General features: G+C 45.1%; 1 protein-coding gene across 3 annotated transcripts in view; it reads right to left on the reverse strand.

Moving 5' to 3' along the window:
• The window catches only part of LOC306763421 (transcription factor COE3-like), a 208,660-nt gene that overhangs the window by 168,654 nt on the left and 14,124 nt on the right, over positions 1-25,882 (reverse strand). For all 3 annotated transcript variants that reach the window (XM_079250214.1, XM_079250215.1, XM_079250213.1), the window contains exons 2-4: positions 16,998-17,154; positions 14,956-15,019; positions 11,859-11,914 (exon numbers count right to left, since the gene is read on the reverse strand). In XM_079250214.1, coding sequence (XP_079106340.1) covers positions 11,859-11,914; positions 14,956-15,019; positions 16,998-17,154 — 277 coding nt within the window. The remainder of the gene's footprint in view (positions 1-11,858; positions 11,915-14,955; positions 15,020-16,997; positions 17,155-25,882) is intronic.

Below are 25,882 nucleotides of genomic sequence, written 5' to 3' on the forward strand. Positions count from 1 at the left end.
TGAATATCATCAGCGTAAAAGTGATAAGATACATTTTCAAAACCACAAATAAGTCGGCCAAGAGGCAATAAGTACAAAAGAAACAAAACAGGTCCCAGGACAGAACCTTGGGCCACTCCACACAACAGTTTAGACACATGAGACATTATATTGTTTACCGCAACATTAAAGGTTCTACCTTTTATGTATGAGGAGAACCACTGAAGAACAGTCCCAGAAAAACCCATCTCTGATTTAAGTCGATCAATCAATAAGTCATGGTCTACTGTGTCAAAGGCAGACGTTAAATCTAGTAAAACCAAAACTGTGTAGCGACCAGAGTCAGCGGCCATCATCACATCATTTGAAACTCTCAATAAGGCAGTTTCAGTAGAGTGCTTTTTGCGGAAACCTGACTGAAATTTGATAAACCACCGAGCAGAGAAGGATGCTCCAGAAGCAGCAGGATGACTTCCTGTCCATCAACAGGAAGTCCAGCAGAAAGCCAGTCAGACAGCGCCGCCGCCACTCAGAGGAACGTTTCAACACCTTCATTCATTGTTTGGTTTTATACTGGAAAAAACAACGTTCGGCAACCAACAACCAGTCTGACAACATGCTGCCCTGAAACACTGGGAGTTAAAACCAGTCTGCACAGATAAAACCAGTTTACGGCCCAGATTAACAGATTTATTTCATATTCATTCCATTCTGTCTTTAAAATAAACCATTATAATGCTGATTTAAACCAGTTTCTCTCATTTAACCCAGTTTGTTTGAATAGATAAACCAATTTAAAGAGGAACCAGTTATTTTCCAGTTGGATGTTCACATGTAAACCGGTTTACTGCCCAGATTTTAAGATTTATGTCAGATTCATACCAGTTGATCTTGAAACAAAACCAGAATACTGCAGAGTGAAACCAGTTGAAGTCATTTAAACCAGTTTAAAGATAAACCAGTTGGGTGTTCTGATACCAACCAGTTCACTGCTCATTCCTTCCTATTAAAACCAGCCCAGTTTAACTGGGAACTGGTTCAGAAGAGGTGGTCCACATCTTTCCAGGTTCAGCTGAACTGTGCAGGTAAACACAACCCTTCCTCCTCCTCCTCCTCCTCCTCATCATCACCAGTAAAGTCAAACATGGCCTCCAACCAGTAACACCTCCCACTGCCTCCCCCAGCGTGGTGGTCTCAGCCTCCTCCGGCCTTCCCAGAATTCCCTGCCAGATGGCGGGCGGCGCCCCAGGATGGAGCCCCCCTTCTCCCCCCCCCTCCTCACCCCCACGGAGCTGTCATGTCAGCGTCCGGATGACGGATGACCGCTGAGCGCAGAGCAGCGTGCGCGTGTGTGTGTGTGTGTGTGTGTGTGTGTGTGTGTGTGTGTGTGTGGCTGCTTTACTTCAGGACCTGTTTCAGGGTCTAAACCTGGTTTCTATGGGTTGAAAGTGGGCTTGTCATGGTGACAGTTGTCATGGTAACAGACATGGTTCTAGAACCATTTCCTGTGCACAAAGGTCCGCTCCAATGCAGCAGCGGAAACGTGTGTGTGTGTGTGTGTGTTTTCTAATACTCTAGTGGTTGTAAATGAACTCCACTAAGAGTGTGTGTGTGTGTGTGTGTGTGTGTGTGTGTGTGTGTGTGTGTGTGTGTGTGTGTGTCTGTGTGCCTTTTCCTACAAACGACCTACCACTACCTCATCCACCTTTATAGTCAAAACAGACCTCCACCCCGCGCGCACACACACACACGCACACACCCCTGGGGGACAATACTTTCAGGATAACGACCACTTCTGCATTATTGATCCCGATCCTGGCTCTGTTCCTCTCGATTAAAACGCTCCAGTTTGACCAGGAGGGATGTGGATTGCATGCGCGTGCAGATGTGTGCACACACCCTAACACACACACACATTTGGTGGTCCATATTTATGCAGTGTGTGTGTGTGTGTGTGCTGTTTTCATGGCTCTTTGTGAGGTCCTTTAGATCTTTTAGTTTCTGAGTTATTTAGAAAAAGAGGAAATGATTTAAAAACTGCAGATTTCAGGAGGAAACATGAAAACGTTTCAGGAAGCGGACGACTGGAAGGCTAAGCGCTGGAAACTGGGAACCTGCTGGAACGTTCGGATGAGCTTTTAGTTGTTAAAGAAACATTTGTGGGAAATTTGGACACGATGCAGCAGCTGAAGCAGGAAACCTGAAAGCTTGTGTTAAAAATGTCTCTGAGAAACATTCACCTGAAGACGTGGAAGTCTGGTAAAATATCGAGAATAAAAACTGGACTTTTTAAGGAAAAACTCATCAAATAGAGGCGTCAGGAATAATTCAGCAGGATGCTTTTAAAGACGACATTGTTTCCAGAAGCTGCGGACATTTTTTACAGGTCACATGACACCTGATGCAGAACAGCTCCATGGCAACATGGTTATTTTTATGAACTGATTTATTTTAACACAGTAGTTATAAATGACACTAATGTGGCTTATTTAATGGATTCTTCTAATGGCTTCATCATGAGTTTCTGTAGAAGCACCTTAAGATGACTTATTTGGGAATTTGTGTTGTATAAATAAAGCTGAATTTAATCAGAATATGTAAAGAAAGTAGCTGAAAGTATTGGAGGTTTTTTAAGTTGGATGTTTTCAGAAATTCAGGCTGTTTTTGTGACTGGATCGTTGTAGAGAAAATCTCCGAACGAGCCACGTTTGCAGGAAAACAGGTTCTGCCGGAGGTTTCCTTCCTGTTAAAAGGGAGTTTTTTCCTTCCCACTGTCGCCAGTCTGCTTGCTCAGGATGGGAGATTGAGTTGGAGCCTCCATCTCAATCTGTTGGTTTACTTATATTGGCTGTTATGAATCGGCTTTCATTATGTTTTGTTTCCTGTCTGTAAAGCGTCCTGAGATGGCATTGTCGTGACGCTATATAAATAAAGTTGAATTGAATTATTTCATCAATGTTTTCACAAATAAATGAAGCAATGAGAGAATGTTCATCATAGGAAAGGGTTTTTCATAGAATTCCAGAAAATGAGCAGATCTGGAAGCAGAAAGGGAACGTTGGAACTTTTGAGGGGCAGATCTGGAAGCAGAAAGGGAACGTTGGAACTTTTGAGGGGCAGATCTGGAAGCAGAAAGGGAACGTTGGAACTTTTGAGGGGCAGATCTGGAAGCAGAAAGGGAACGTTGGAACTTTTGAGGAGCAGATCTGGAAGCAGAAAGGGAACGTTGGAACTTTTGAGGGGCAGATCTGGAAGCAGAAAGGGAACGTTGGTACTTTTGAGGAGCAGATCTGGAAGCAGAAAGGGAACGTTGGAACTTTTGAGGGGCAGATCTGGAAGCAGAAAGGGAACGTTGGAGCTTTTGAGGGGCAGATCTGGAAGCAGAAAGGGAACGTTGGAGCTTTTGAGGGGCAGATCTGGAAGCAGAAAGGGAACGTTGGAACTTTTGAGGGGCAGATCTGGAAGCAGAAAGGGAACGTTGGAACTTTTGAGGAGCAGATCTGGAAGCAGAAAGGGAACGTTGGAACTTTTGAGGGGCAGATCTGGAAGCAGAAAGGGAACGTTGGAGCTTTTGAGGGGCAGATCTGGAAGCAGAAAGGGAACGTTGGAGCTTTTGAGGGGCAGATCTGGAAGCAGAAAGGGAACGTTGGACCTTTTGAGGGGCAGATCTGGAAGCAGAAAGGGAACGTTGGAACTTTTGAGGGGCAGATCTGGAAGCAGAAAGGGAACGTTGGTGCTTTTGAGGGGCAGATCTGGAAGCAGAAAGGGAACGTTGGAGCTTTTGAGGGGCAGATCTGGAAGCAGAAAGGGAACGTTGGAGCTTTTGAGGGGCAGATCTGGAAGCAGAAAGGGAACGTTGGTACTTTTGAGGGGCAGATCTGGAAGCAGAAAGGGAACGTTGGAGCTTTTGAGGGGCAGATCTGGAAGCAGAAAGGGAACGTTGGAGCTTTTGAGGGGCAGATCTGGAAGCAGAAAGGGAACGTTGGAACTTTTGAGGAGCAGATCTGGAAGCAGAAAGGGAACGTTGGTACTTTTGAGGGGCAGATCTGGAAGCAGAAAGGGAACGTTGGAACTTTTGAGGGGCAGATCTGGAAGCAGAAAGGGAACGTTGGAACTTTTGAGGGGCAGATCTGGAAGCAGAAAGGGAACGTTGGAGCTTTTGAGGGGCAGATCTGGAAGCAGAAAGGGAACGTTGGAACTTTTGAGGGGCAGATCTGGAAGCAGAAAGGGAACGTTGGAACTTTTGAGGGGCAGATCTGGAGGCAGAAAGGGAACGTTGGAACTTTTGAGGGGCAGATCTGGAAGCAGAAAGGGAACGTTGGAACTTTTGAGGGGCAGATCTGGAAGCAGAAAGGGAACGTTGGAACTTTTGAGGGGCAGATCTGGAAGCAACATTCTTGGAAACATTTATGGTTGAACTGGGATCGTTTTGGGAAAATGAAGCGCTGAAGAGGAATTGATGAATCTGATGTTTTGTCATTTGGGTCCAGCGCTGAGCGGCGGAGCCTCTCCTCGCCGGCATCTTGCTGAGTTCCTCAGCAGCTCTGCGTGATGTGACTCACCGTGTTACAGTCACGGTGGCGGCGGCGACGAACCCGCACAGTTCAATCTGCATTAATGCGTCTCCTCTGCGCTCTGACAATCCCACAGATGCGAGGCCACAAACCGGCGCTCAGCGGGGTCTCATCGATCCGATGGGACTCCAGCCGGCCCGTCTGTCAGCTCTGACTGTCGACCAATGGGGTGTCATGTAGAGGGAGGTGAAGGTGGCGAGCCGAGAGTGTCACGGAGGAGGAGGTGTCAGGATTATTGTCTCCTGTGTGCCGCCGCTGGGCCACATTAGGGCCTATTGATCCGTTTGCACAGCTGATGCTTTGTTGGGAGCCGTTTGGTGTATCGATCGATGACATGCCGACAGGGCCACACAGTGTGTGTGTGTGTGTGTGTGTGTGTGTGTGTGTGTGTGTGTGTGTGTGTGTGTGTGTGTGTGTGTGTGTGTGTGTGTGTGTGTAAGGTTGTTCTGATCTTTATTCGTTCTTATCGTTCCTCATCGGTTTTATTTAACAGGTGTCCAAACACTCACATGACTTCTTTTCTGTTCATGATCCAGATCAATCAGTGATTCAGTGGCTTGTATTGATGAAGTCAGCGATCAACTGACCTGATCAGCCTTTTGATTGACAGGTCGGACAGACTGGCCCACCTTCCAGTGGAGGTACTGGGACTGGTCTTACTTCCTGTAGAGGTACTGGGACTGGTCTTACTTCCAACAGAGGTACTGGGACTGGTCTTACTTCCAGTAGAGGTACTGGGACTGGTCTTACTTCCAGTAGAGGTACTGGGACTGGTCTTACTTCCAACAGAGGTACTGGGACTGGTCTTACTTCCAGTAGAGGTACTGGGACTGGTCTTACTTCCAACAGAGGTACTGGGACTGGCCTACCTTCCTGTAGAGGTACTGGGACTGGTCTTACTTCCAGTAGAGGTACTGGGACTGGTCTTACTTCCAACAGAGGTACTGGGACTGGTCTTACTTCCAGTAGAGGTACTGGGACTGGCCTACCTTCCAACAGCGGTACTGGGAGTGGTCTTACTTCAAGTAGAGATACTGGGACTGGTCTTACTTCCTGTAGAGGTACTGGGACTGGCCTACCTTCCAACAGAGGTACTGGGACTGGTCTTACTTCCAGTAGAGATACTGGGACTGGTCTTACTTCCAACAGAGGTACTGGGACTGGCCTACCTTCCTGTAGAGGTACTGGGACTGGTCTTACTTCCAGTAGAGATACTGGGACTGGTCTTACTTCCTGTAGAGGTACTGGGACTGGCCTACCTTCCAACAGAGGTACTGGGACTGGTCTTACTTCCTGTAAAGGTACTGGGAATGGTCTGACTTCCAGTAGAGGTACTGGGACTGGTCTTACTTCCAACAGAGGTACTGGGACTGGTCTTACTTCCAGCAGAGGTACTGGGACTGGTCTTACTTCCAGCAGAGTTACTGGGACTGGTCTTACTTCCAGCAGAGGTACTGGGACTGGTCTTACTTCCAACAGAGGTACTGGGACTGGTCTTACTTCCAGCAGAGTTACTGGGACTGGTCTTACTTCCAGCAGAGGTACTGGGACTGGCCTACCTTCCAACAGAGGTACTGGGACTGGTCTTACTTCCTGTAAAGGTACTGGGAATGGTCTGACTTCCAGTAGAGGTACTGGGACTGGTCTTACTTCCAACAGAGGTACTGGGACTGGTCTTACTTCCAGCAGAGGTACTGGGACTGGTCTTACTTCCAGCAGAGGTACTGGGACTGGCCTACCTTCCAGCAGAGGTACTGGGACTGGTCTTACTTCCAGCAGAGGTACTGGGACTGGTCTTACTTCCAGCAGAGTTACTGGGACTGGTCTTACTTCCAGTAGAGGTACTGGGACTGGTCTACCTTCCAACAGAGGTACTGGGACTGGTCTTACTTCCAGCAGAGGTACTGGGACTGGTCTTACTTCCAGCAGAGGTACTGGGACTGGTCTTACTTCCAGCAGAGGTACTGGGACTGGTCTTACTTCCAGCAGAGGTACTGGGACTGGCCTACCTTCCAACAGAGGTACTGGGACTGGTCTTACTTCCAGTAGAGATACTGGGACTGGTCTTACTTCCAACAGAGGTACTGGGACTGGCCTACCTTCCTGTAGAGGTACTGGGACTGGTCTTACTTCCAGTAGAGGTACTGGGACTGGTCTTACTTCCAACAGAGGTACTGGGACTGGTCTTACTTCCTGTAGAGGTACTGGGACTGGCCTACCTTCCAACAGCGGTACTGGGAGTGGTCTTACTTCAAGTAGAGATACTGGGACTGGTCTTACTTCCTGTAGAGGTACTGGGACTGGCCTACCTTCCAACAGAGGTACTGGGACTGGTCTTACTTCCTGTAAAGGTACTGGGAATGGTCTGACTTCCAGTAGAGGTACTGGGACTGGTCTTACTTCCTGTAAAGGTACTGGGAATGGTCTGACTTCCAGTAGAGGTACTGGGACTGGTCTTACTTCCAACAGAGGTACTGGGACTGGTCTTACTTCCAGCAGAGGTACTGGGACTGGTCTTACTTCCAGCAGAGTTACTGGGACTGGTCTTACTTCCAGCAGAGGTACTGGGACTGGTCTTACTTCCAACAGAGGTACTGGGACTGGTCTTACTTCCAGCAGAGTTACTGGGACTGGTCTTACTTCCAGCAGAGGTACTGGGACTGGCCTACCTTCCAACAGAGGTACTGGGACTGGTCTTACTTCCTGTAAAGGTACTGGGAATGGTCTGACTTCCAGTAGAGGTACTGGGACTGGTCTTACTTCCAACAGAGGTACTGGGACTGGTCTTACTTCCAGCAGAGGTACTGGGACTGGTCTTACTTCCAGCAGAGTTACTGGGACTGGTCTTACTTCCAGCAGAGGTACTGGGACTGGTCTTACTTCCAACAGAGGTACTGGGACTGGTCTTACTTCCAGCAGAGTTACTGGGACTGGTCTTACTTCCAGCAGAGGTACTGGGACTGGCCTACCTTCCAACAGAGGTACTGGGACTGGTCTTACTTCCTGTAAAGGTACTGGGAATGGTCTGACTTCCAGTAGAGGTACTGGGACTGGTCTTACTTCCAACAGAGGTACTGGGACTGGTCTTACTTCCAGCAGAGGTACTGGGACTGGTCTTACTTCCAGCAGAGGTACTGGGACTGGCCTACCTTCCAGCAGAGGTACTGGGACTGGTCTTACTTCCAGCAGAGGTACTGGGACTGGTCTTACTTCCAGCAGAGTTACTGGGACTGGTCTTACTTCCAGTAGAGGTACTGGGACTGGTCTACCTTCCAACAGAGGTACTGGGACTGGTCTTACTTCCAGCAGAGGTACTGGGACTGGTCTTACTTCCAGCAGAGGTACTGGGACTGGTCTTACTTCCAGCAGAGGTACTGGGACTGGTCTTACTTCCAGCAGAGGTACTGGGACTGGCCTACCTTCCAACAGAGGTACTGGGACTGGTCTTACTTCCAGTAGAGATACTGGGACTGGTCTTACTTCCAACAGAGGTACTGGGACTGGCCTACCTTCCTGTAGAGGTACTGGGACTGGTCTTACTTCCAGTAGAGGTACTGGGACTGGTCTTACTTCCAACAGAGGTACTGGGACTGGTCTTACTTCCTGTAGAGGTACTGGGACTGGCCTACCTTCCAACAGCGGTACTGGGAGTGGTCTTACTTCAAGTAGAGATACTGGGACTGGTCTTACTTCCTGTAGAGGTACTGGGACTGGCCTACCTTCCAACAGAGGTACTGGGACTGGTCTTACTTCCTGTAAAGGTACTGGGAATGGTCTGACTTCCAGTAGAGGTACTGGGACTGGTCTTACTTCCTGTAAAGGTACTGGGAATGGTCTGACTTCCAGTAGAGGTACTGGGACTGGTCTTACTTCCAACAGAGGTACTGGGACTGGTCTTACTTCCAGCAGAGGTACTGGGACTGGTCTTACTTCCAGCAGAGTTACTGGGACTGGTCTTACTTCCAGCAGAGGTACTGGGACTGGTCTTACTTCCAACAGAGGTACTGGGACTGGTCTTACTTCCAGCAGAGTTACTGGGACTGGTCTTACTTCCAGCAGAGGTACTGGGACTGGCCTACCTTCCAACAGAGGTACTGGGACTGGTCTTACTTCCTGTAAAGGTACTGGGAATGGTCTGACTTCCAGTAGAGGTACTGGGACTGGTCTTACTTCCAACAGAGGTACTGGGACTGGTCTTACTTCCAGCAGAGGTACTGGGACTGGTCTTACTTCCAGCAGAGGTACTGGGACTGGCCTACCTTCCAGCAGAGGTACTGGGACTGGTCTTACTTCCAGCAGAGGTACTGGGACTGGTCTTACTTCCAGCAGAGTTACTGGGACTGGTCTTACTTCCAGTAGAGGTACTGGGACTGGCCTACCTTCCAACAGAGGTACTGGGACTGGTCTTACTTCCAGCAGAGGTACTGGGACTGGTCTTACTTCCAGCAGAGGTACTGGGACTGGTCTTACTTCCAGCAGAGGTACTGGGACTGGTCTTACTTCCAGCAGAGGTACTGGGACTGGTCTTACTTCCAGTAGAGGTACTGGGACCATTGTGTTCCTTTTTAATCCGGATGACGTTCTGGAAGATCTCAGGAGTTTCAAACTAAACTCTGGTCTCATGTTTCATTTCTAACGTTTCCATAATTCCATGAAACTTCACTTCCTGATAAGACGATGACGTTCCCGTTCAGGACAGGAACTGAATCCAGAATCCAGGACGGCCAGCCAACTGGTTCCCATTGCGAGGAACAACTCGAACTGGACTGACTTGTTTAAAGTGAACTCATTGCTGGTGTGAGAATGTTGTTGGAAAGCTGCAACATGCGTGTCTTTAGCTACGTCTTTATTTCTCTGAAGAGTCAAATACTCAGCGAATGTTTGGACTCCATATGGTGGATTTGTTTTAGCTGGACTTTAATCGGGTTACAATCAGATGGACTGAACTGAGACGGAAATCTGAACAAGTTTCCAGGCTTCGCTCTGAACTCAGTGTTTTGTATTTTTTCTGCAGGAATCAGAAGAACAGAAATGTGAGAACGACATGGAGGCTTTTTTGGAAGATTTCTCCAGAGATGAATCTCTCTGAAAGCAGGACTGGGACCTCTGATGGAGGCCGGTTTCACAGGAATGTGGAAATATTTGTGGGTTTTTGTTGGCGGTGAAGCCATTCACAGGTTGAAACCCACACAGGGGTTCTGAGTGAGTGAGAACCGGAAAGGTGGGAGGATCTGCAGTGAGCTGAAGACCGAGTTACTGCGGATGGAAAGGAAAACAGACCAGAGACGCTGCAGATGGAGAAAGTCTAGAGGACGGCGTCAGGGCCACGGTGTGGAGGGAAGGGAAACTGTTCTGCAGAAAAGCTCTGGAGTCAGAATCAGCTTTTCTCTGCAGGGTGCAGCTTTATCGAGCAGGAAACTGGAGCTTCATATGAACTGAACACACTCCAGGATGGAACCCTTATTAACCTGCAAAATGATGAATTCTTCCAGATTCTCAAGCTGGGACTTCGTTCACCTTCTTCCTCCTCAGTAAACTGGATGTTTTCAGGTTTTAGACAGAAATCCTGAAAAAAGTCACAACTGAAGACGTGATTTTCAGCACGAAACCTTCAGTTTCTCATTTTAATTCTTAGATCTTTAGTCTGCTCATAAGTGAAAAGAGAGATGAACAGGGAGGAAACGACTCGTCTGCTGATGAACGCTCGGAGTCAGAAGTTTCACCTTCGTAGGGATTTTCAGAGAAACTTTTCATGGATGGGAAAGCAGAACATTCTGGAAACGTTTTCCTAGATTTAACCAGTGACATCGAGAAGAAGTATTGTTTTACAGTCACCGTCCAACTCATCAGGTCCACATGCTTGTATCAGCCAATCACATGGCAGCAACCCATGATGAAGACGACCTGCTGAAGGTCAAACTGAGCATCAGAACGAGGAAGAAAAGGAGATTTAAGTGGCTTTGAACGCAGCATGTTGTTGGTCTGAGATTTTACTGGGATTTTCACACACAACCATCTCTAGTGTTTCCAGAGAAGGTCTGAAGAAGAGAAAACATCCAGCGAGCAGCAGTTGTCTGGACCAGAACGTCTGCTTGGTGTCAGAGGTCAGAGGAGAATGGACAGACTGGTTGGAGATGATGGAAAGACAACAGGAAGTCCAGTCAGCACTGGTTCCAACCAGAACATCATGTCTGAACACACAACCCGTCCAGCCTGGAAGCAGATGGTCTCCAGCAGCAGAAGACCACAGCGGGTTCCCTCCTGTCAGTAAGAACAGGAAACTGAGGCTACAATTCACACAGACTCACCAGAACTGGACAATAGAAGATGGAGAAACGTTGCTGGTCTGATGAGTCTCCAGTTCAGCCCCACATCCACATGGTAGGATCAGAATCTGCTGGAAACATCATGACAACATGGATCCATCCTGCCGTCAGGATCAACGCTTCAGGCTGCTGCTGGTGGGATGGTGGGGGGAGGTTTTCTGGTCCCAGTCTGGTCCCCTTAGTACCAGTATGACATGGTTTTAACCAGCACAGCCTACCTGAGTCCTGCTGCTGACCATGTCCATCCCTTTCTGAGCACATTGTAGCATCTTCTGATGGAAACTTGCAGCAGGATGATGCACCATGTCACAAAGCTCACATCATCTCCACCATGACGATGAGTTCACTGTCCTCCAACGGCCTCCACAGTCACCAGATCTACATCCAGCAGAGCAGCTTTGTGATGGAACGTGAGATTCTCATCATGATGTGTGATGCTTCATGTCAACATGGAGGAAAATCATTTCCACCTTGTTGGATCTCTGATGGCAAGAATTAAAGCAGTTCTGGAGAAAAAACGTGGTCCAACCAGAACTAGTAAGACGGACCAGGTGAAGAGGAGGGTGCCGCATGATAAATGACCAACCAGCTGATTGTTGGGTATGACGTTGCATTTTGGAGTCCTAAACATCTTTCAGGATCTTGTTTTTGTTGTTGTTTACATTTTTAGTGTTCATAAGTTAACTTTGATTCAGTGAAGCTGAAATTCAACTTTTAAATTGTGAAAACTGCATTTTGTGGAAGAGAAAGAGCTAAATAGCATTTTTAGTCGCGTTTCGGACGTGAACAGATGATCTTCAGGCTGTTTGTTCAAAGTTCATTTGCATCTTATATTATTTCAGAATCACAGAAAATGTTTAAGTTCTTTCTTTTTTCCTGCTGATGGATGAACTTCATGACTTATTGATGATTAATCCTGGTTTTGTGTGCCGGCATGGACACGTGAAACCCTGACGGCTGACAACAGGAAGCTCCTCACCTGTTTGGTCATGGAGTCGATGAGCCGGACGTACAGATCCTGTTCCGTCCTGATGCCTGGAAGACCAGCAGAAACACACACCGATGAGACAAAGACAAAAGCAGTTCACACACACACACACACACACACGAACCTCTCACACAAAAAGGTTCCTAATAATGTGGTGTAAATGAGTCATGCTATAATTTATGTGCTGGTTGTGTATTTCTATTTGCACACACTCCTCCCCTGCAAGCACAAACATCACTGCTGCTGCAGAGCTGTTTATTATTTATGGGGTGGGCCGCCTCCTCTCGGCCCCCCCGCCGCCTTCCTCCTCCCGGAGAACAAGGAATCCTCATTCTCCAACAAATTAAATATCAATCAGGACCGTTTGTTTTTTATTAGCTATGCATCCGGGCGTAAATGTGACACCAACACGACGTGGGGTGGAGGGAACACCTGTTAGCCGAGCAGCAGCTCTAATTGTGCTGGATGCTGCGGCTTCTCGTTTTTCGGCCCGTTTCCTCGCAGCTTCCTCCGCTTCTAATTGACATGATTCACTCCTCAGTCTGCAGCCTAAATGGCGGCTATCCGTCCCGGTTGCAGATGAGGTCAATTACCTCTGCACCATGCTAATCCAGCAACTCATATTAGAGTGATTTATCCGCCTCTGGAAGGAAACGCTCTTTTATGTCCCACTTTATCTGCAGCTCCTGCAGGAGTCGGAGAGCATTACGACCACCCTCCTCCTCCTACTCCTCTTCCCCCCGCCCGTCTGGACTGCCGCCAGACCAAAGCCGAGCTGTGTGTTTCCAATCAGCCGCAGATCTGCACGCTCCCCGCCCCGATGGACAACGCAGAGTTCAGCTTCGGCTGCTTGGCAGATATTCCAGATGTCTCAGCTCTGGTAATGAAAAACGTTTTCCAGACTCTTCAACCTGTTCAGCTGAGTTCAGGCTGGAGTCCGGAGAGGTGACCTGTAAGCCGTCCAGCCGCGGAGCAGCACGGATCAGAGGGAAGCATCCCATCATCAGCTCCACTTCATCAGCCGATGCTGCGAATCTGGAGGGAAGAAACGGTTTGACTTCGGCCGCCAGGCCACGATCAGCGCGTTCCCAGACTGGAAAACTTTTTCTTTCACAACTGGAAATGGTTTCACTTCATTCCAGATTCTCTGAAAGTGTTTCGTTATTAAAAAAAAAAAAAAAAAGAGAAAAATCACGTTGCATGGTGGCTGCCATGGTGTTGTGTCATGATATGATATTTTGTGTTTCTCCTTAGTTCTGGTTTCCTGTTTTCCTTGTTTAGTTCTCTCCTGTCTCGGTTCCTGTTCATTAGTTCACCTGGTTTGATTTTCTGATTGTTTCTCCTGTGTCTAGTTTCTTCTTCTCTGGATTTATACCCATTGGTTTGTGTTGTCAGTGGCTGGTTCATTTTGTTAGTTCTGCCCTCACTTTTGTTCATGGAATTAAAATCACATATGATTCCTGCATCTTCTGCATTTGGGTCCTCAACTCCACATCAGTCATGACAGTGTTGCCCCTGACAACAGTCCTAGGGTCGCACGGTCGCCATTACAGACGGGATGGGATGAATTAGAGGTGAAAATGACGAGTCATTTTAAACTCTCAGATGGTTCTGATTTCATGTTTCCTGCTTAAAAAGAGGGAAAAGTTCTTCACATAGTTTCTGGTTTATTAAGAGTAAAAAGTTTTTGTGTTAAAAGAATTCCTGGGCGACGTCTGATGGTGCAGGAATGTCGTCTGGAATAGTCGTCAGCTATGCAAGTCGCTCAGATGGCTGAAGGACGGCGCCTCCATGACGTCACCCTGACGTCACCATGACGTTCAGCTTTCTGAAGAGACGAATCAAAGGCTCGGTGGGCGGTTCCACCGTCGTCTCTTTGGCTGCATCACGTTGTCGCCACTCCAAGAAAACACAAGATGGGCAAAGAGGTGGAGCTGAGAGGGGGCTGTAAGCGTGGGGGTAGATGATTGGCACCCATCAAACTCTGAGCTGCCTGTAGCAAAAAGCTAACCAAGCTAACTAAGAGCTAACGGGAACTAACCAGCTAACAAAGGTAGGTGGGCTAAAGCTAAAGTTGTGCTACCTCCTGTCTTCTTACTGCCAAATATCAGATACCTGTCAATCAAAAGGAAATGTCGCCAATTATGCTGAATTTCAAGATTAAATCAAATCTAAACCTAAAATGTTTTAGTACCAGGCTGTAAACATGTTTATTTCTGCTGGAAACATGTTTATTTCTGCTGTGAAGTTGGTCTTTTTAACATGGGAGTCCATTGGGATTGACAACGTTTTAGAGCTCCTAGTGGATGAAAGGGGAACTGCAGGTTTTGGCATTTCTGCATCGGCTTCACTTTTAACCGCTGGAGGTCACCGCTTGCTTCTCCAGTCCTTGTGATGATGATGATGATGATGATGGTGATGATGGTGATGATTGCAACATATTTTCCAAATATTTTATATGTACAAAGACCAAATTCTTGCTGAATTCCATAAAACTGCTAAAATCACAATGACGTTATGTTAAAGGTAGAGTATGTAATATTTTCAATCTTATCAAAATAAATTAACTAAAAAAATAACTACAATCATAATTACAAGTTTAATTAATGACAAAGACCCTTCTTGAATGTTTTCTGACCAGTAAAAAATAAAAGTACTTTTTTTCCACCAGTAGGGGGAGTATAAGCTCATTTATTGCAGAGCGGCTCTGAGCTACAGCTCACAAGCGATTCCTGCCCTCATTTGGAGCTGTAAAGGAGGAGGGGTGAGGGGTCAGTTTAGCTCATTACTGCCAACCTGTGGACGTTTGTGGATGTAGCAGTTTTGTGGTTTTACTCACGACCTGGTGTTTGCCACCAGGTGGTGGAAAGAATCGCCTTAAAATCTTGCATACTCTGCCTTTAACAATGTTCTTGGGGCAGAATTTAGCATCAGAACCAACACAAAGAGAAACTGAACCAGACCAGAGATGGGGTTTGGCCAGTACCACAGGAAGACTATGCAGCATAAACGACTTCAAACAGACTGCGTCTGGTTTCACATCTGATCTGATGTTTGGGTGAGTTTCAAATCAGGACGCCAGTCTCACCGTTGCTGTACAGCAGCTGCAGCCTGTAGTGGATTCCATTGTTGGTCTTCTCTCCGTTGTATTCCTGAAACACACAACCACCAACAACGCGTTAAAATCACACATTCCCAGTTCATTCCCAGTTAACCAGCAGTGATGCAGAAATAATAGATCTGAATCTAGATCTGAACCGCCTGATTCCGACCGTCTGATCCCCACCGCCTGATTCCGACCGTCTGATCCCCACCGCCTGATCCCCACCGCCTGATCCCGACCACCAATCCCAACCTGCTCCAGGTGAATATGACGTCATAAAAGCACTAAATAAATCTGAATCTCCTTTTTTTTCTTCACCTCCCTCCTTCCTTTTCCTCTCTGCGGTGACCTTCCTCCTCCCCCCATTTTATTTCTCTCATCCCGAGTCGGTCGTCCGCTTGGTGCCAACTGTGCCTGGGAGTTTTGGCTCAGTCCCAGTGCGTTTGTGTCGGGGCGAGAGACTAGAGGTCAAAGCAGAGGTGAGGTGAGGGAGTGGGTGGAGGATGTAGAGCCAGCTGGCAGCCGATCAGAGAACAAACACCCCGAACCTGCCTGGATGTTATCAGCAGGATCATCAGCGTTATGAGATTCTTCCTGAGTTTAATGTCGCTGAACAGACCTTAACTTCAACAGACGAACCGTCACACCGCTCTGCAGAGGAGGGAAAAAACTTTCCAACTGGATACGCAAACTGGAGGAAATATTTGGGAGCAGGTAGAGGTCCTTCCTGAGTGGGACTGAGAAACTGGATCAGAACCGGATTTAAAGAGGCCCAGATTTTCCCATCAGAAAGTTTCAATCTCAGAATGCAGGTTTCTGGTTCCTACGGAATCTAAAAGTAGAACTTTTACTGTGGAACCAGATCCCAGTCTGGTTTTATGAAGCAGAACCAGATCCCAGTCTGTTGCAGGTAAAACGGATTGTTTTGATTAAACAGCTGATCGAGGTGGCAAAACATACGAACATTGTTACAACATGTGGCATTAAAATACATGAACCCCACCGCATGCACAACCTGCCCTGCTGCAGACGAAGTTGCTCGTTAAATATGAAATGTGCTTCATTGCACAAAAGACATCGCAGTGATCCCTCCCGGCTTCAGACGAAGCTTCTCGTGGAAAATGTAAGAAGTTTTAGACTGACGAGAACAAGTCATGTCGAGAATGGAAAATACAGCTGCATCAAAACACTGGATGAGACGTATTAGATTGCTTCGTGTAATTATCTCTGCAAAGGGGCGTGGCCTGCGCTGTATGAAATCATGATTAATAGTCGTGATTACAATATTGCTTAAAATAATCGTGATTATTATTTTGGTCATAATCGTGCAGCCCGACTCTTTACTCGCCATGTAGAACATCTGACATTGTCGTCCGGGTTTTTCTTCTTCTTTCTCAGCAGGCGTAGAACTCGGATATACCTGCTGCTGGCGACACGTCTGCGTACGTATCATGGCACCCTCATGTGCTGAGCGAAACTTGGACACGTCGGTATTAATGCGACATAACATGTCACGTGCACGAGATGCAACATTAACTTCAACACTAGAGGCTCTCATGTAAATAAGAACATGATTGGAGGTAAACCCGACGGAAGAGCGCTGTGGCATTTTATAATGGTTCATAACTGGGATACAATGAACTGGACGGAAATGGACGGCGTCCATAAAAATACCTCGAGATAATTTTGGAGTGAACTGGCAAAGTTTAAATAAAGTTGGATTGAATTTAATGTGAATGTAATCAGTGGAAAAAATCAGTGAATTTGAATATTTTGATTGTGTGTGAAGCCTTCTGACGTGCAACTCAGATTAAATCTTGTTTTTTTACGCGTTCGTTCTCTAAAACTTAACTGTGAAGCTAAAACATGAACGACGACACAAAGCTCGACATGCCAATAAAACAGGTTCAATAGAAGAAATATTTACCAGCTCGGTATGAACCACATTTCTATGTGGTATATAAATTAAAAATAAAACATATCTGATGTAACTGGATGTGTAAAATGGGTCAGAAAGGAACACGAACCTTGTCTTTCTCCACGAAGTCTACGTAGGAAGTCCTCTCGATCTCGACCGGCTGTCCCTGCCGGTCGTACAGCGCCAGAACGAAGTGGAAGAAGTTGGACTTCCTCAGGTTGGACGGAGGCTGCTTCTCAAAGTGGGCTCGGGCCAATCCCACCCCACTGAAACACAGACACAGCCATCATCACCACCATCATCATCATCGTTTTCATCTCACAAACTAAAACAAATAAGTATTTGATAAAAGGAAAAAGAAAACTCAATTCAAACATTATTTTAAAATCATCACATTGATCGCAGGTGTTTAATGTTTAATGTTAACGTTTTCAGCCTTTTCCTTTCGTAGAGATTTCTCCAGATTCTCTGAATCTTTTGATGATATTCTGAACTGTGGATTAATAAAATCCCCAAATTCACGTTTTTTACAATGAGAAACGTTGTTCCTAAACTGATTGACTATTGGCTCACACCGCTGGTCACATGGTAACAAACCTCGCCCCATCCTGCTTTTTTTTTTAGCTTTCCTCAACATTCCCAGTCGTGGGGTGGACTGGCGACCAGTCCCTCCCACCTGCCTGCCAATGCTGATAGACTCCACCCCTCACAACCACCCCCACACCCCAGGACCCCTAACTGGACTAAGCGGTATATAAAATGAATGAATGAATGAACTTTCCCAGGCTTTTACCGCATCTGTCCCAGCATCTTACAAACATGTTGTAGGCATCAAATTCAAAATGAGTAAATATTTGGAAAAAAAAAAAGTTTATCAGTTTGAACATTATTACAATAATAATTATATAGATATATGAATAATATATAATAGTGTATAATACTCATAATATATAATATACATTTTTACATATATATAATGTTTCTATATATTATATATTATATCACATTATATCATATTTGATTAGATTACATTAGATTAAAATGATTTTAGGTTATATTATATTAGATTATATTCGATTATATTAATATATATTATATAATCATATACAATACTATTTTATTATATATAATGACCATTATAAATACAAAATTATAATAATAATTATATAGACATTATTGTGTCTTTGTTGTGTATTTTTGACTAAAGTTTTAAAAAATCTTTCTTTTTTTTAACTGGATTTATGTCTAATATTTGTCCATCTGTTTTATTCAGAGAGAGACACCTTTATTTAATCTCTTCATTCATAATATTTTACACGTTTCCCTCTGATGAACATAAATCCATCAGACTTTATAAAGTCCAAACAGCAGCTGCAGGAAGTAGTCCGTGCACTTCTTGTCTTAAAGAGACAGAAACAACATTTTTCTGCCTTTTTCACCTTCAAACAGACACACACTGTTATTAGAATCCTTTTCTTTTCTCAGCATCTTGTATTTCCGTCTGAAATCAGGGATGATGGAGAGTTCAGTGAGGAAGATTTGAGTCGTTGAATGGAGTCAGCTGCTGACTTTAGAAAAAAAAAAAAAAACGGATAAAAATCCTTGCTGATCCTGAAATAAGTCGATGCTCCTGCAGGAAGTGACCTCTGCTCTCAGCCTGAAGCTCAAAGTATCCGAGGGGGAAACCCTCCGAACAACAGCCGAATATCTCCACATCAAGCTCATTTTCCCGCTCGTTTTGTTTCCATAAACGCTTCATAATCAATACAATCGCCAGGGCACCCATAAATATTTATTCATGCTGGAGGTTTGTTTTTGGAAACTTGCCGGCTCCCTCGGCCTCCGAGCTTCCCGGCGCTGGGGTGTATTCCCCAGACGGCAGATTAATACAGCCGTGACCTTTCTGCACCTCCATTACTGATGCCTAATGCCTCATTTGTAGACCAGTTTGTTGAAGGCTAATTCTTCCAACTCGCAGCGTTTAGCCAGGCGGACGCAGAGCAGAGAGTCTGCACAGGAACTCCGCGGGGAGGAGGAGGAGGAGGAGGAGGAAGAGGAGCAGTTCAGGTGTGCATCGGGAAGTTTTAATGGAGGCTCGGAGGGAATAAAAGCAGCTGAGTGTTGGAATAAAAATAGCAGCGAGTGGGATGACGGAGAGGAAGACTTCAACACTTTCATCAACAGATATTTTCAATGACTTACTGCGTGAAGAAAAACAGCCACGAGCATCTGTTTTATCAGTTACACACACACACACACACACACACACACACACACCTGTCTGCAGGTGCAATCAGCAGCTGACTTCACCTCACACACAAGACGCCCGTCAGCATCCAGCAGGGAATCTCTGACATGTCGGCAGGTGAGGATAAAAACAGCTGATTCCATTTTTTAGGGTTTTTTATGTTTTTCTGTCACATCTGAACGTTAAAAGCAGACGAACGCATCAGATCGATGTTTCTGCAACACGGAGCAACGAAGCGCTCTGCAGGTACCGTCCCAGCAGCATGTAAACTGACTAAACCTCAGATGTCCAACTGCAACTGAAAGCAGCGCAGGAGAACATGTTCTCTCTGCGGTGAGGAACACAGAACATGGAACGACGTTGAGTGGAATGAAGTTTGATTTAAGTTTACGATGTTTAATAATCTGGAATATTCCAATAAGTGGGTCAATATCATGTCATATAGACGAAGAATCTGGAAGATAAAAGTTAAAAGATGTTTCAGCTGAACCAGCTGAAATCATCTGCACGTTACCATGACAACCACTTATTCAGGAATTTTACCGTCATTGATCAGACGGTCTTCATCATGAGGCAGAAATTAAAATGATTGCTGACTGATTTGCACAAACGTTGATGAATCTTTACATCAGTCAAACACTTTAGTTTTTAAACGGATCATTATTTCCTAAAATCTACGTCGTTTTCTTTAATCGTTTCTCATTTACATGTTCAATCTTTCTGCATGTCTGTGCCCAGCCCCCCCATTAGAAATTATTTAGATCCGCCCCTGTAAGAAGTTAGGATGAACATTTAGTTAAGATTATTGGTTTTTATCTTTTTGTTTTTCTACTTTAAACAATGTTTGACTTGGTGTTTGGGCGACATATATAGATCATAGCAGTTTTCTGATAAAGCACAGAAAAAGATCCCAAAAGCAGGAAATCAGAGCGTCAATGAAGTAAAAAAAATTTGTCTGTAAAAACAAATCTTTTGTAATTATTAGCTTCCACATTAGCAGCTGACGGTACGACCGGCGGCGGTGCCAGGTTCAACATAAACATGACACTTGGAGAGTAACAGGAAGTTTCATCACTGCATTTAATCTAAAAGAAATCTGATAAATGTCTGGAAAATGTCGACCAGAATCTTTTTAACATCACGTTTCAGGACTGCATGTTGACCCGTCGTATCTGATTATTACAACTGCGTGATTACTGCGAGGTTCGGGGTTTGATCGGCATGTAAACAAAATTCTTCTCATTTCAGTGATGATGTAAAAAATTTAAAAAGATCAAGTTTAACCTGTAAACACTTTAATTTATTCACATTAATTTATCTTAAAATAATAAATCCAGGATAAAAAGGGGGGGTGTTAATAATTTTTATCAAACAATTCAATAACTATCAATATATAAAGATTGGCAATGGTAAAATAAATAAATAAATAAGAATAAATTAAAGCAAATAAATAAATAAAGTAGAACAACTACGAGGAAAGAAATAAAATAAACAAAGAAGTCTTTTGATATAAATTGACGTCAGCAGGCGTTAAAGGGTTAAAGTTGGACGTGTTCAAAGCAAAAATCACTTTGTTGTTTGATGGAAAACATAACGTTGTTATTGTTGTTGTCTGAACATATCTGTGATGTTAATAACTATTTAAACAGGATTAAACTATTTTAGTTTCTCATATAATCTGGATTATTTTATATTATAGTTTATATTATAGTTTTATGATCTGGTCTTTATAATCTGGTTTTTATAATCTGGTCTTTAAAACCTTTTTTTTGTAATCTGATTTTTATAATTTGGTCTTTATAATCCACTGTTTATAATCTGGTTTTTATAATATAGTTTTATGATCTGGTCTTTATAATCTTGTTTTCGTAATCTGATTTTCAAAATCTGGTTTTAATATTTGTTATTTTTATCTAGTCAATATAATCTGGTTCTTATAATCTGGTTTTTAAAATCTGGTTTTTCTACTCCACTGTTTATAATCTGGTGTTTATAATCTTGTGTTTGTAATCCTTTTTTGTGATCTGGTTTTTATGATCCACTGTTTATAATCTGTTTTTTTTTATCTGGGTTTCTCTAATGTAGTTTTTATAATCTGTGTGGTGGGATGAGACAGTTAACTCAGTAATATCGACATGGATTAATCACGTATCAATACGATCTCAGTCCATGTTCTTGCTGTGTTTCTACGAACATCAGCCTGCAGACGTGGATGAAAGTCGTGTTTGTGTTCCAGAAACTGGTCAGTTTTTATTAATGTTACAGAAAAATCTGAAACAGATTCAGATCCAAACCGGACCTGGCAGCTGTTTCATCACAAGCATCACTAAAGCAGCCATTATCCCATTAAACGCCACGCTGTGTGGCGGCCTAGCAGACAGCCGATCGCCACGGCGACGTTCGTCCTCTGCTCGCTGCTCTGCCTCCTCTCAGAAAGCTCGTTAGCATTATTATTATTTCAATTATGCTAATTACTGCTGCATGCACTCGTCAGCGCCGCTCGTACCCGGCTGTTAGCACTTGGCAAAAGGTGTAATAAAAACAGTATCGATGGCACACGGCGCGCTCAAACATGCCCGGAGTGTAAATCACACTCCAGCAGCCGGAGAGGAACACACACACACACACACACACACACACACACACACACACACACACACACTGAACAAACAAGAAGAGGCGAGCGAGGGCCGCGGCCGGCGATCTGCACGTTTCCACCACAAAGCCTAAAATTAAAGGTCAGCAGGAGTCGTGTCGAGCGCTCGGCAAACAATTACTGAGCCACACAGCCGGGTGTGTGTGGAGTCAGTTCATATCCACACACACACACACACACACAGCGTGGATGCTGCCGATGAATCTTTTCTGGGATCAGAGGAGAATCAACTTCTGTTCAACCTGAAGGACTATTAAGGTTCACTGGAGATGCAAACGTTTCCAGAACCAGCAGATCGGTGTGTGTGTGTGTGTGTGTGTGTGTGTGTGTGTGTGTGTGTGTGTGTGTGTGTGTGTATGCAGGCAATGCTGCAGCAGCCGCGTGGAACAGTTCAGTCTGACTTGTGAATGTTTCTCTGATGTCCAGTCAGACCAGTTCAGCTCCGGCTGTCAGACCACAGCGAGGAAACAAGCGGAGGGTCGACCAGGACCAGTGAAACTGGATCAGCGACTGGGATCCAGTTTCCCTGACAGAACTGGGAAGTTGTACAGTTGTACGTTGACCTGCAGACGGTCAGCAACATACAGAAACAGATCAGAAAAGCTTTTTTTGTTTTTGTTTCATGATGTTTACTGGTCAGTAAACTGGTTTGAGTTGAAACCAGTTTCTACTTTAGTTCCTGAAACAATGTTGGGAACTTGGTTCAGTGGGAAAGTGTTTCCGGGGGGATCTTTTTCACCGCCGCACCACTAAACAAGCAGCCGTGTTGCTGGAGGTGTTGAACGCTGGAAATGAGTGCAGAAAGTTCAGAAAGTGAAGCTGAAGCCGAGAAGCTGAGGATGAGGATGAGGATGAGGATGAGGATGAGGATGAGGATGAGGAGGATGATGATGATGGATCTGCTGTCTAAACATACGTTGGCTTTATAAGGTCTGACGAAGAGCTGATTACTGAAAAAACATGTCCAGAAAACACAAATCTGCTGCAAGCTAAGACCAGCATCACATTCTCAGGTAAAACTGACGAAGATGGAGGACACCCAGATGTCTCTGGCTGCATTTCCTTTCCTGTTTTCTTCAAAATAAAAGCGTTATTTCGAAAATTATAAAAAACTATAAATGTGATTTGTTTCCACTTAACGGTGTTTAGCTCATAAGAAACCACTGATTGTGGCTTTTGCCAGGTCGCCATGTTGTCAGGTAGCCAGGTTGCTAGGTAGCCACGTCGCCAGGTTGCTAGGTAGCCAGGTTGCTAGATAGCCAGGTCGCCAGGTTGCTTGGTTGCCAGGCCGCCATGTTGCCAGGTTGCTAGGTAGCCAGGTCGCCATGTTGCCAGGTCGCCAGGTTGCTAGGTAGCCAGGTCGCCATGTTGCCAGGTCGCCAGGTTGCTAGGTAGCCAGGTCGCCATGTCGCCTAGTAGCCAGTTGCTAGGTAGCCAGGTTGCCATGTTGCCAGGTAGTGTTGTTTCAGTGTTGTACACATGCCGTGGAGGAGTTTCAGCTGCTTTTCAAAGCCCTCCTCCCTCATTTTCATCGTAAAACTGCATTTTGCTGTTGAAGGACGGCGGTGAAACGATTTCCGCCTCCTCCGTCCATCTACACCACACCGTCTTTATCTGAAATAAACTGGTCATGTGACCCCTTACGCCATGTCCGGGGAGGCGTAAATGCAAAAACAGGGTTTCCATGACACTTTTGCGATGAACTTTTATAATTTAAAAGTTGCCTCATGACGGCGTAAAAACTGTTTCTATCACCGGTTTTTGTTGCGATATTTAGGAAACGTGGCGACGGAAACGCAGCTGCTGGTTGACACGTTGGGTAGAGGAGCTGACGACAGATGGAGATAATCTATACATTGATACATCTTTTGGAGGAAGATGGATTCAGAATAGTCATTCTTCTCTCCACACAATGTAAACACAATGTAACTGGGATAACTGGTCATACAAACTGGGACTAATTCCTTTGCAAGATCTTTTTTTGAACATTTTTTTCTTTGTTTCCGAGTTGTTTCGTTTTTTCCTCATCTTCCCGGCGTTCTGCTCGCATTGCAGTTTTCTGTCTCTACCCTGGTTCTCATCTTGTGTCTTTTTGCAGTTTTCTTTTTTCACATCTTTGCAGCTTTTTCTCTCTCAGCTGATTCTCATTTCTTTTCCTGAGAATTTTTTCTTCATCTTTTAATTTTAAAAGTGAATCTTTGGCCTGAAAGTCCCTCCAGTGAAAACTCCCACATCTGATCCACTGACTGACGCTCGCATCAGCTTCTAAAAGATGTGAATCATCTCCAGACTGCAGCGTGCTGAACGTCCACACACACGCCATGTCATTAATCACACAGGATATGGAGTGTGACCGCTGTGTGGGTCTTTAACCAGTGTGGCCTCACACACATCCGTATCAACACACACTTCGTCTGGCTGCCAGGACGTTAATCAAATAAACGATGGATGTTTAAATCTGATTCAGTGAGAAGCAAACACTCTGATACAGGACACACACTCGCAGCTTTCCCCACGTTAATCAGCCAGTTAATCTCATCAGACTCGACACCTCAAGTGACGTAACTCCCACCATCGCCATGCCGACCGGAGAGCAGCAGCTTCCTGTCTACACGCCTCAGGCTGGGATGTTAGCATGCCGCTGCCGCTAGCAGAAAACCCAGATCAGCTGATGACAACAACAAAACAAGACAAACACAACTGAACTGGGAGAACTGGTGGATTGAAACTGAACGAGACAAGAAGAAACTAGAAGGAGAGCAGTTTGAGCTGGTTAATAACACGCTGTGGAAACATCTGGCAGCGGTGAGCTGAACCTGGACGCTAACTTCTAAACTCCATTTAACTTCTAAATCTCAATCTCAAACATTTATTACTGTTTTCTGGGATTTTATGGATCAAACTGATGAGAAACTTCGATCAGATGAGCTGCTAGTTAAAGCCAACTAGTTCTATGCAGCTCCAGCATTTTTAACCATTTAACGACTGGCCCAAAACACAAACTTCTCCTTTTTCCAGCTAAATTCTTACATAATACCTAAACAGAATATTTAAAACAATAATAAAATATAATATATATAAAATAATATATTTTGCATTTAGTGTGTCTGACTATTGTAGTGCAAAAGGTCTCCACCAGGGGGCAGAAGATGAGCTAACAGGGTTTGGAGCAAAGTTTTATCTATAAAGTGATGAAACAGGTCATGTGACCCACACAACCTGTGAGAGTTACGTTCTCTGGTGTGAATGTTGTCCCTTATGTTGCACCATAGAGAGAGATATTTACATAAAAATGGTTTATCCACAGTTCAGCGGCTAGTTTCTGGTGATTAACTTGAACTTAAACAACTCATGGAGGACTTTCCGGTGCTCGAGATCTACTGTCCAGCATCTCTTCTCCAACAGACCTGAACCAAACGGCTGAATTCGCTCCACCGCGTGCCATTCAGAGGCCGGGTAACGAGACATTAATCTGGTTCAGCTGCGTTCCAGAAGAGAGGCGAGTAAAAGTTACAGGACAGGAATGGATGAGAGCAGCTCTGGTTTATGACTTCATGTCAGTTTTCAGTTCTCTACCCGACTGTTTTCACCTGTTCAACTACTAGTAAACACTAGTATCTAACCAGCCAATCACACGGCAGCAACTCAGTACATTTATTCATGTAGACGTGATGAAGACGACCTGCTGAAGGTCAAACTGAGCATCAGAACGAGAGGATGAGGAGTTAAGTGACTTTGAACGCGGCATGTTTGTTGGTCTGAGTGTTTACTGGGATTTTCACACACAACCATCTCCAGTGTTTCCAGAGAAGGTCTGAAGAAGAGAAAACATCCAGCGAGCAGCAGTTGTCTGGACCAGAACGTCTGCTTGGTGTCAGAGGTCAGAGGAGAATGGACAGACTGGTTGGAGATGATGGAAAGACAACAGGAAGTCCAGTCAGCACTGGTTCCAACCAGAACATCATGTCTGAACACACAACCCGTCCAGCCTGGAAGCAGATGGTCTCCAGCAGCAGAAGACCACAGCGGGTTCCCTCCTGTCAGTAAGAACAGGAAACTGAGGCTACAGTTCACACAGACTCACCAGAAC

The sequence above is a fragment of the Telmatherina bonti genome (assembly GCF_933228915.1).
Source record: "Telmatherina bonti genome assembly, chromosome: 12".
In the NCBI taxonomy this organism is placed as follows: Eukaryota; Metazoa; Chordata; class Actinopteri; order Atheriniformes; family Telmatherinidae; genus Telmatherina; species Telmatherina bonti.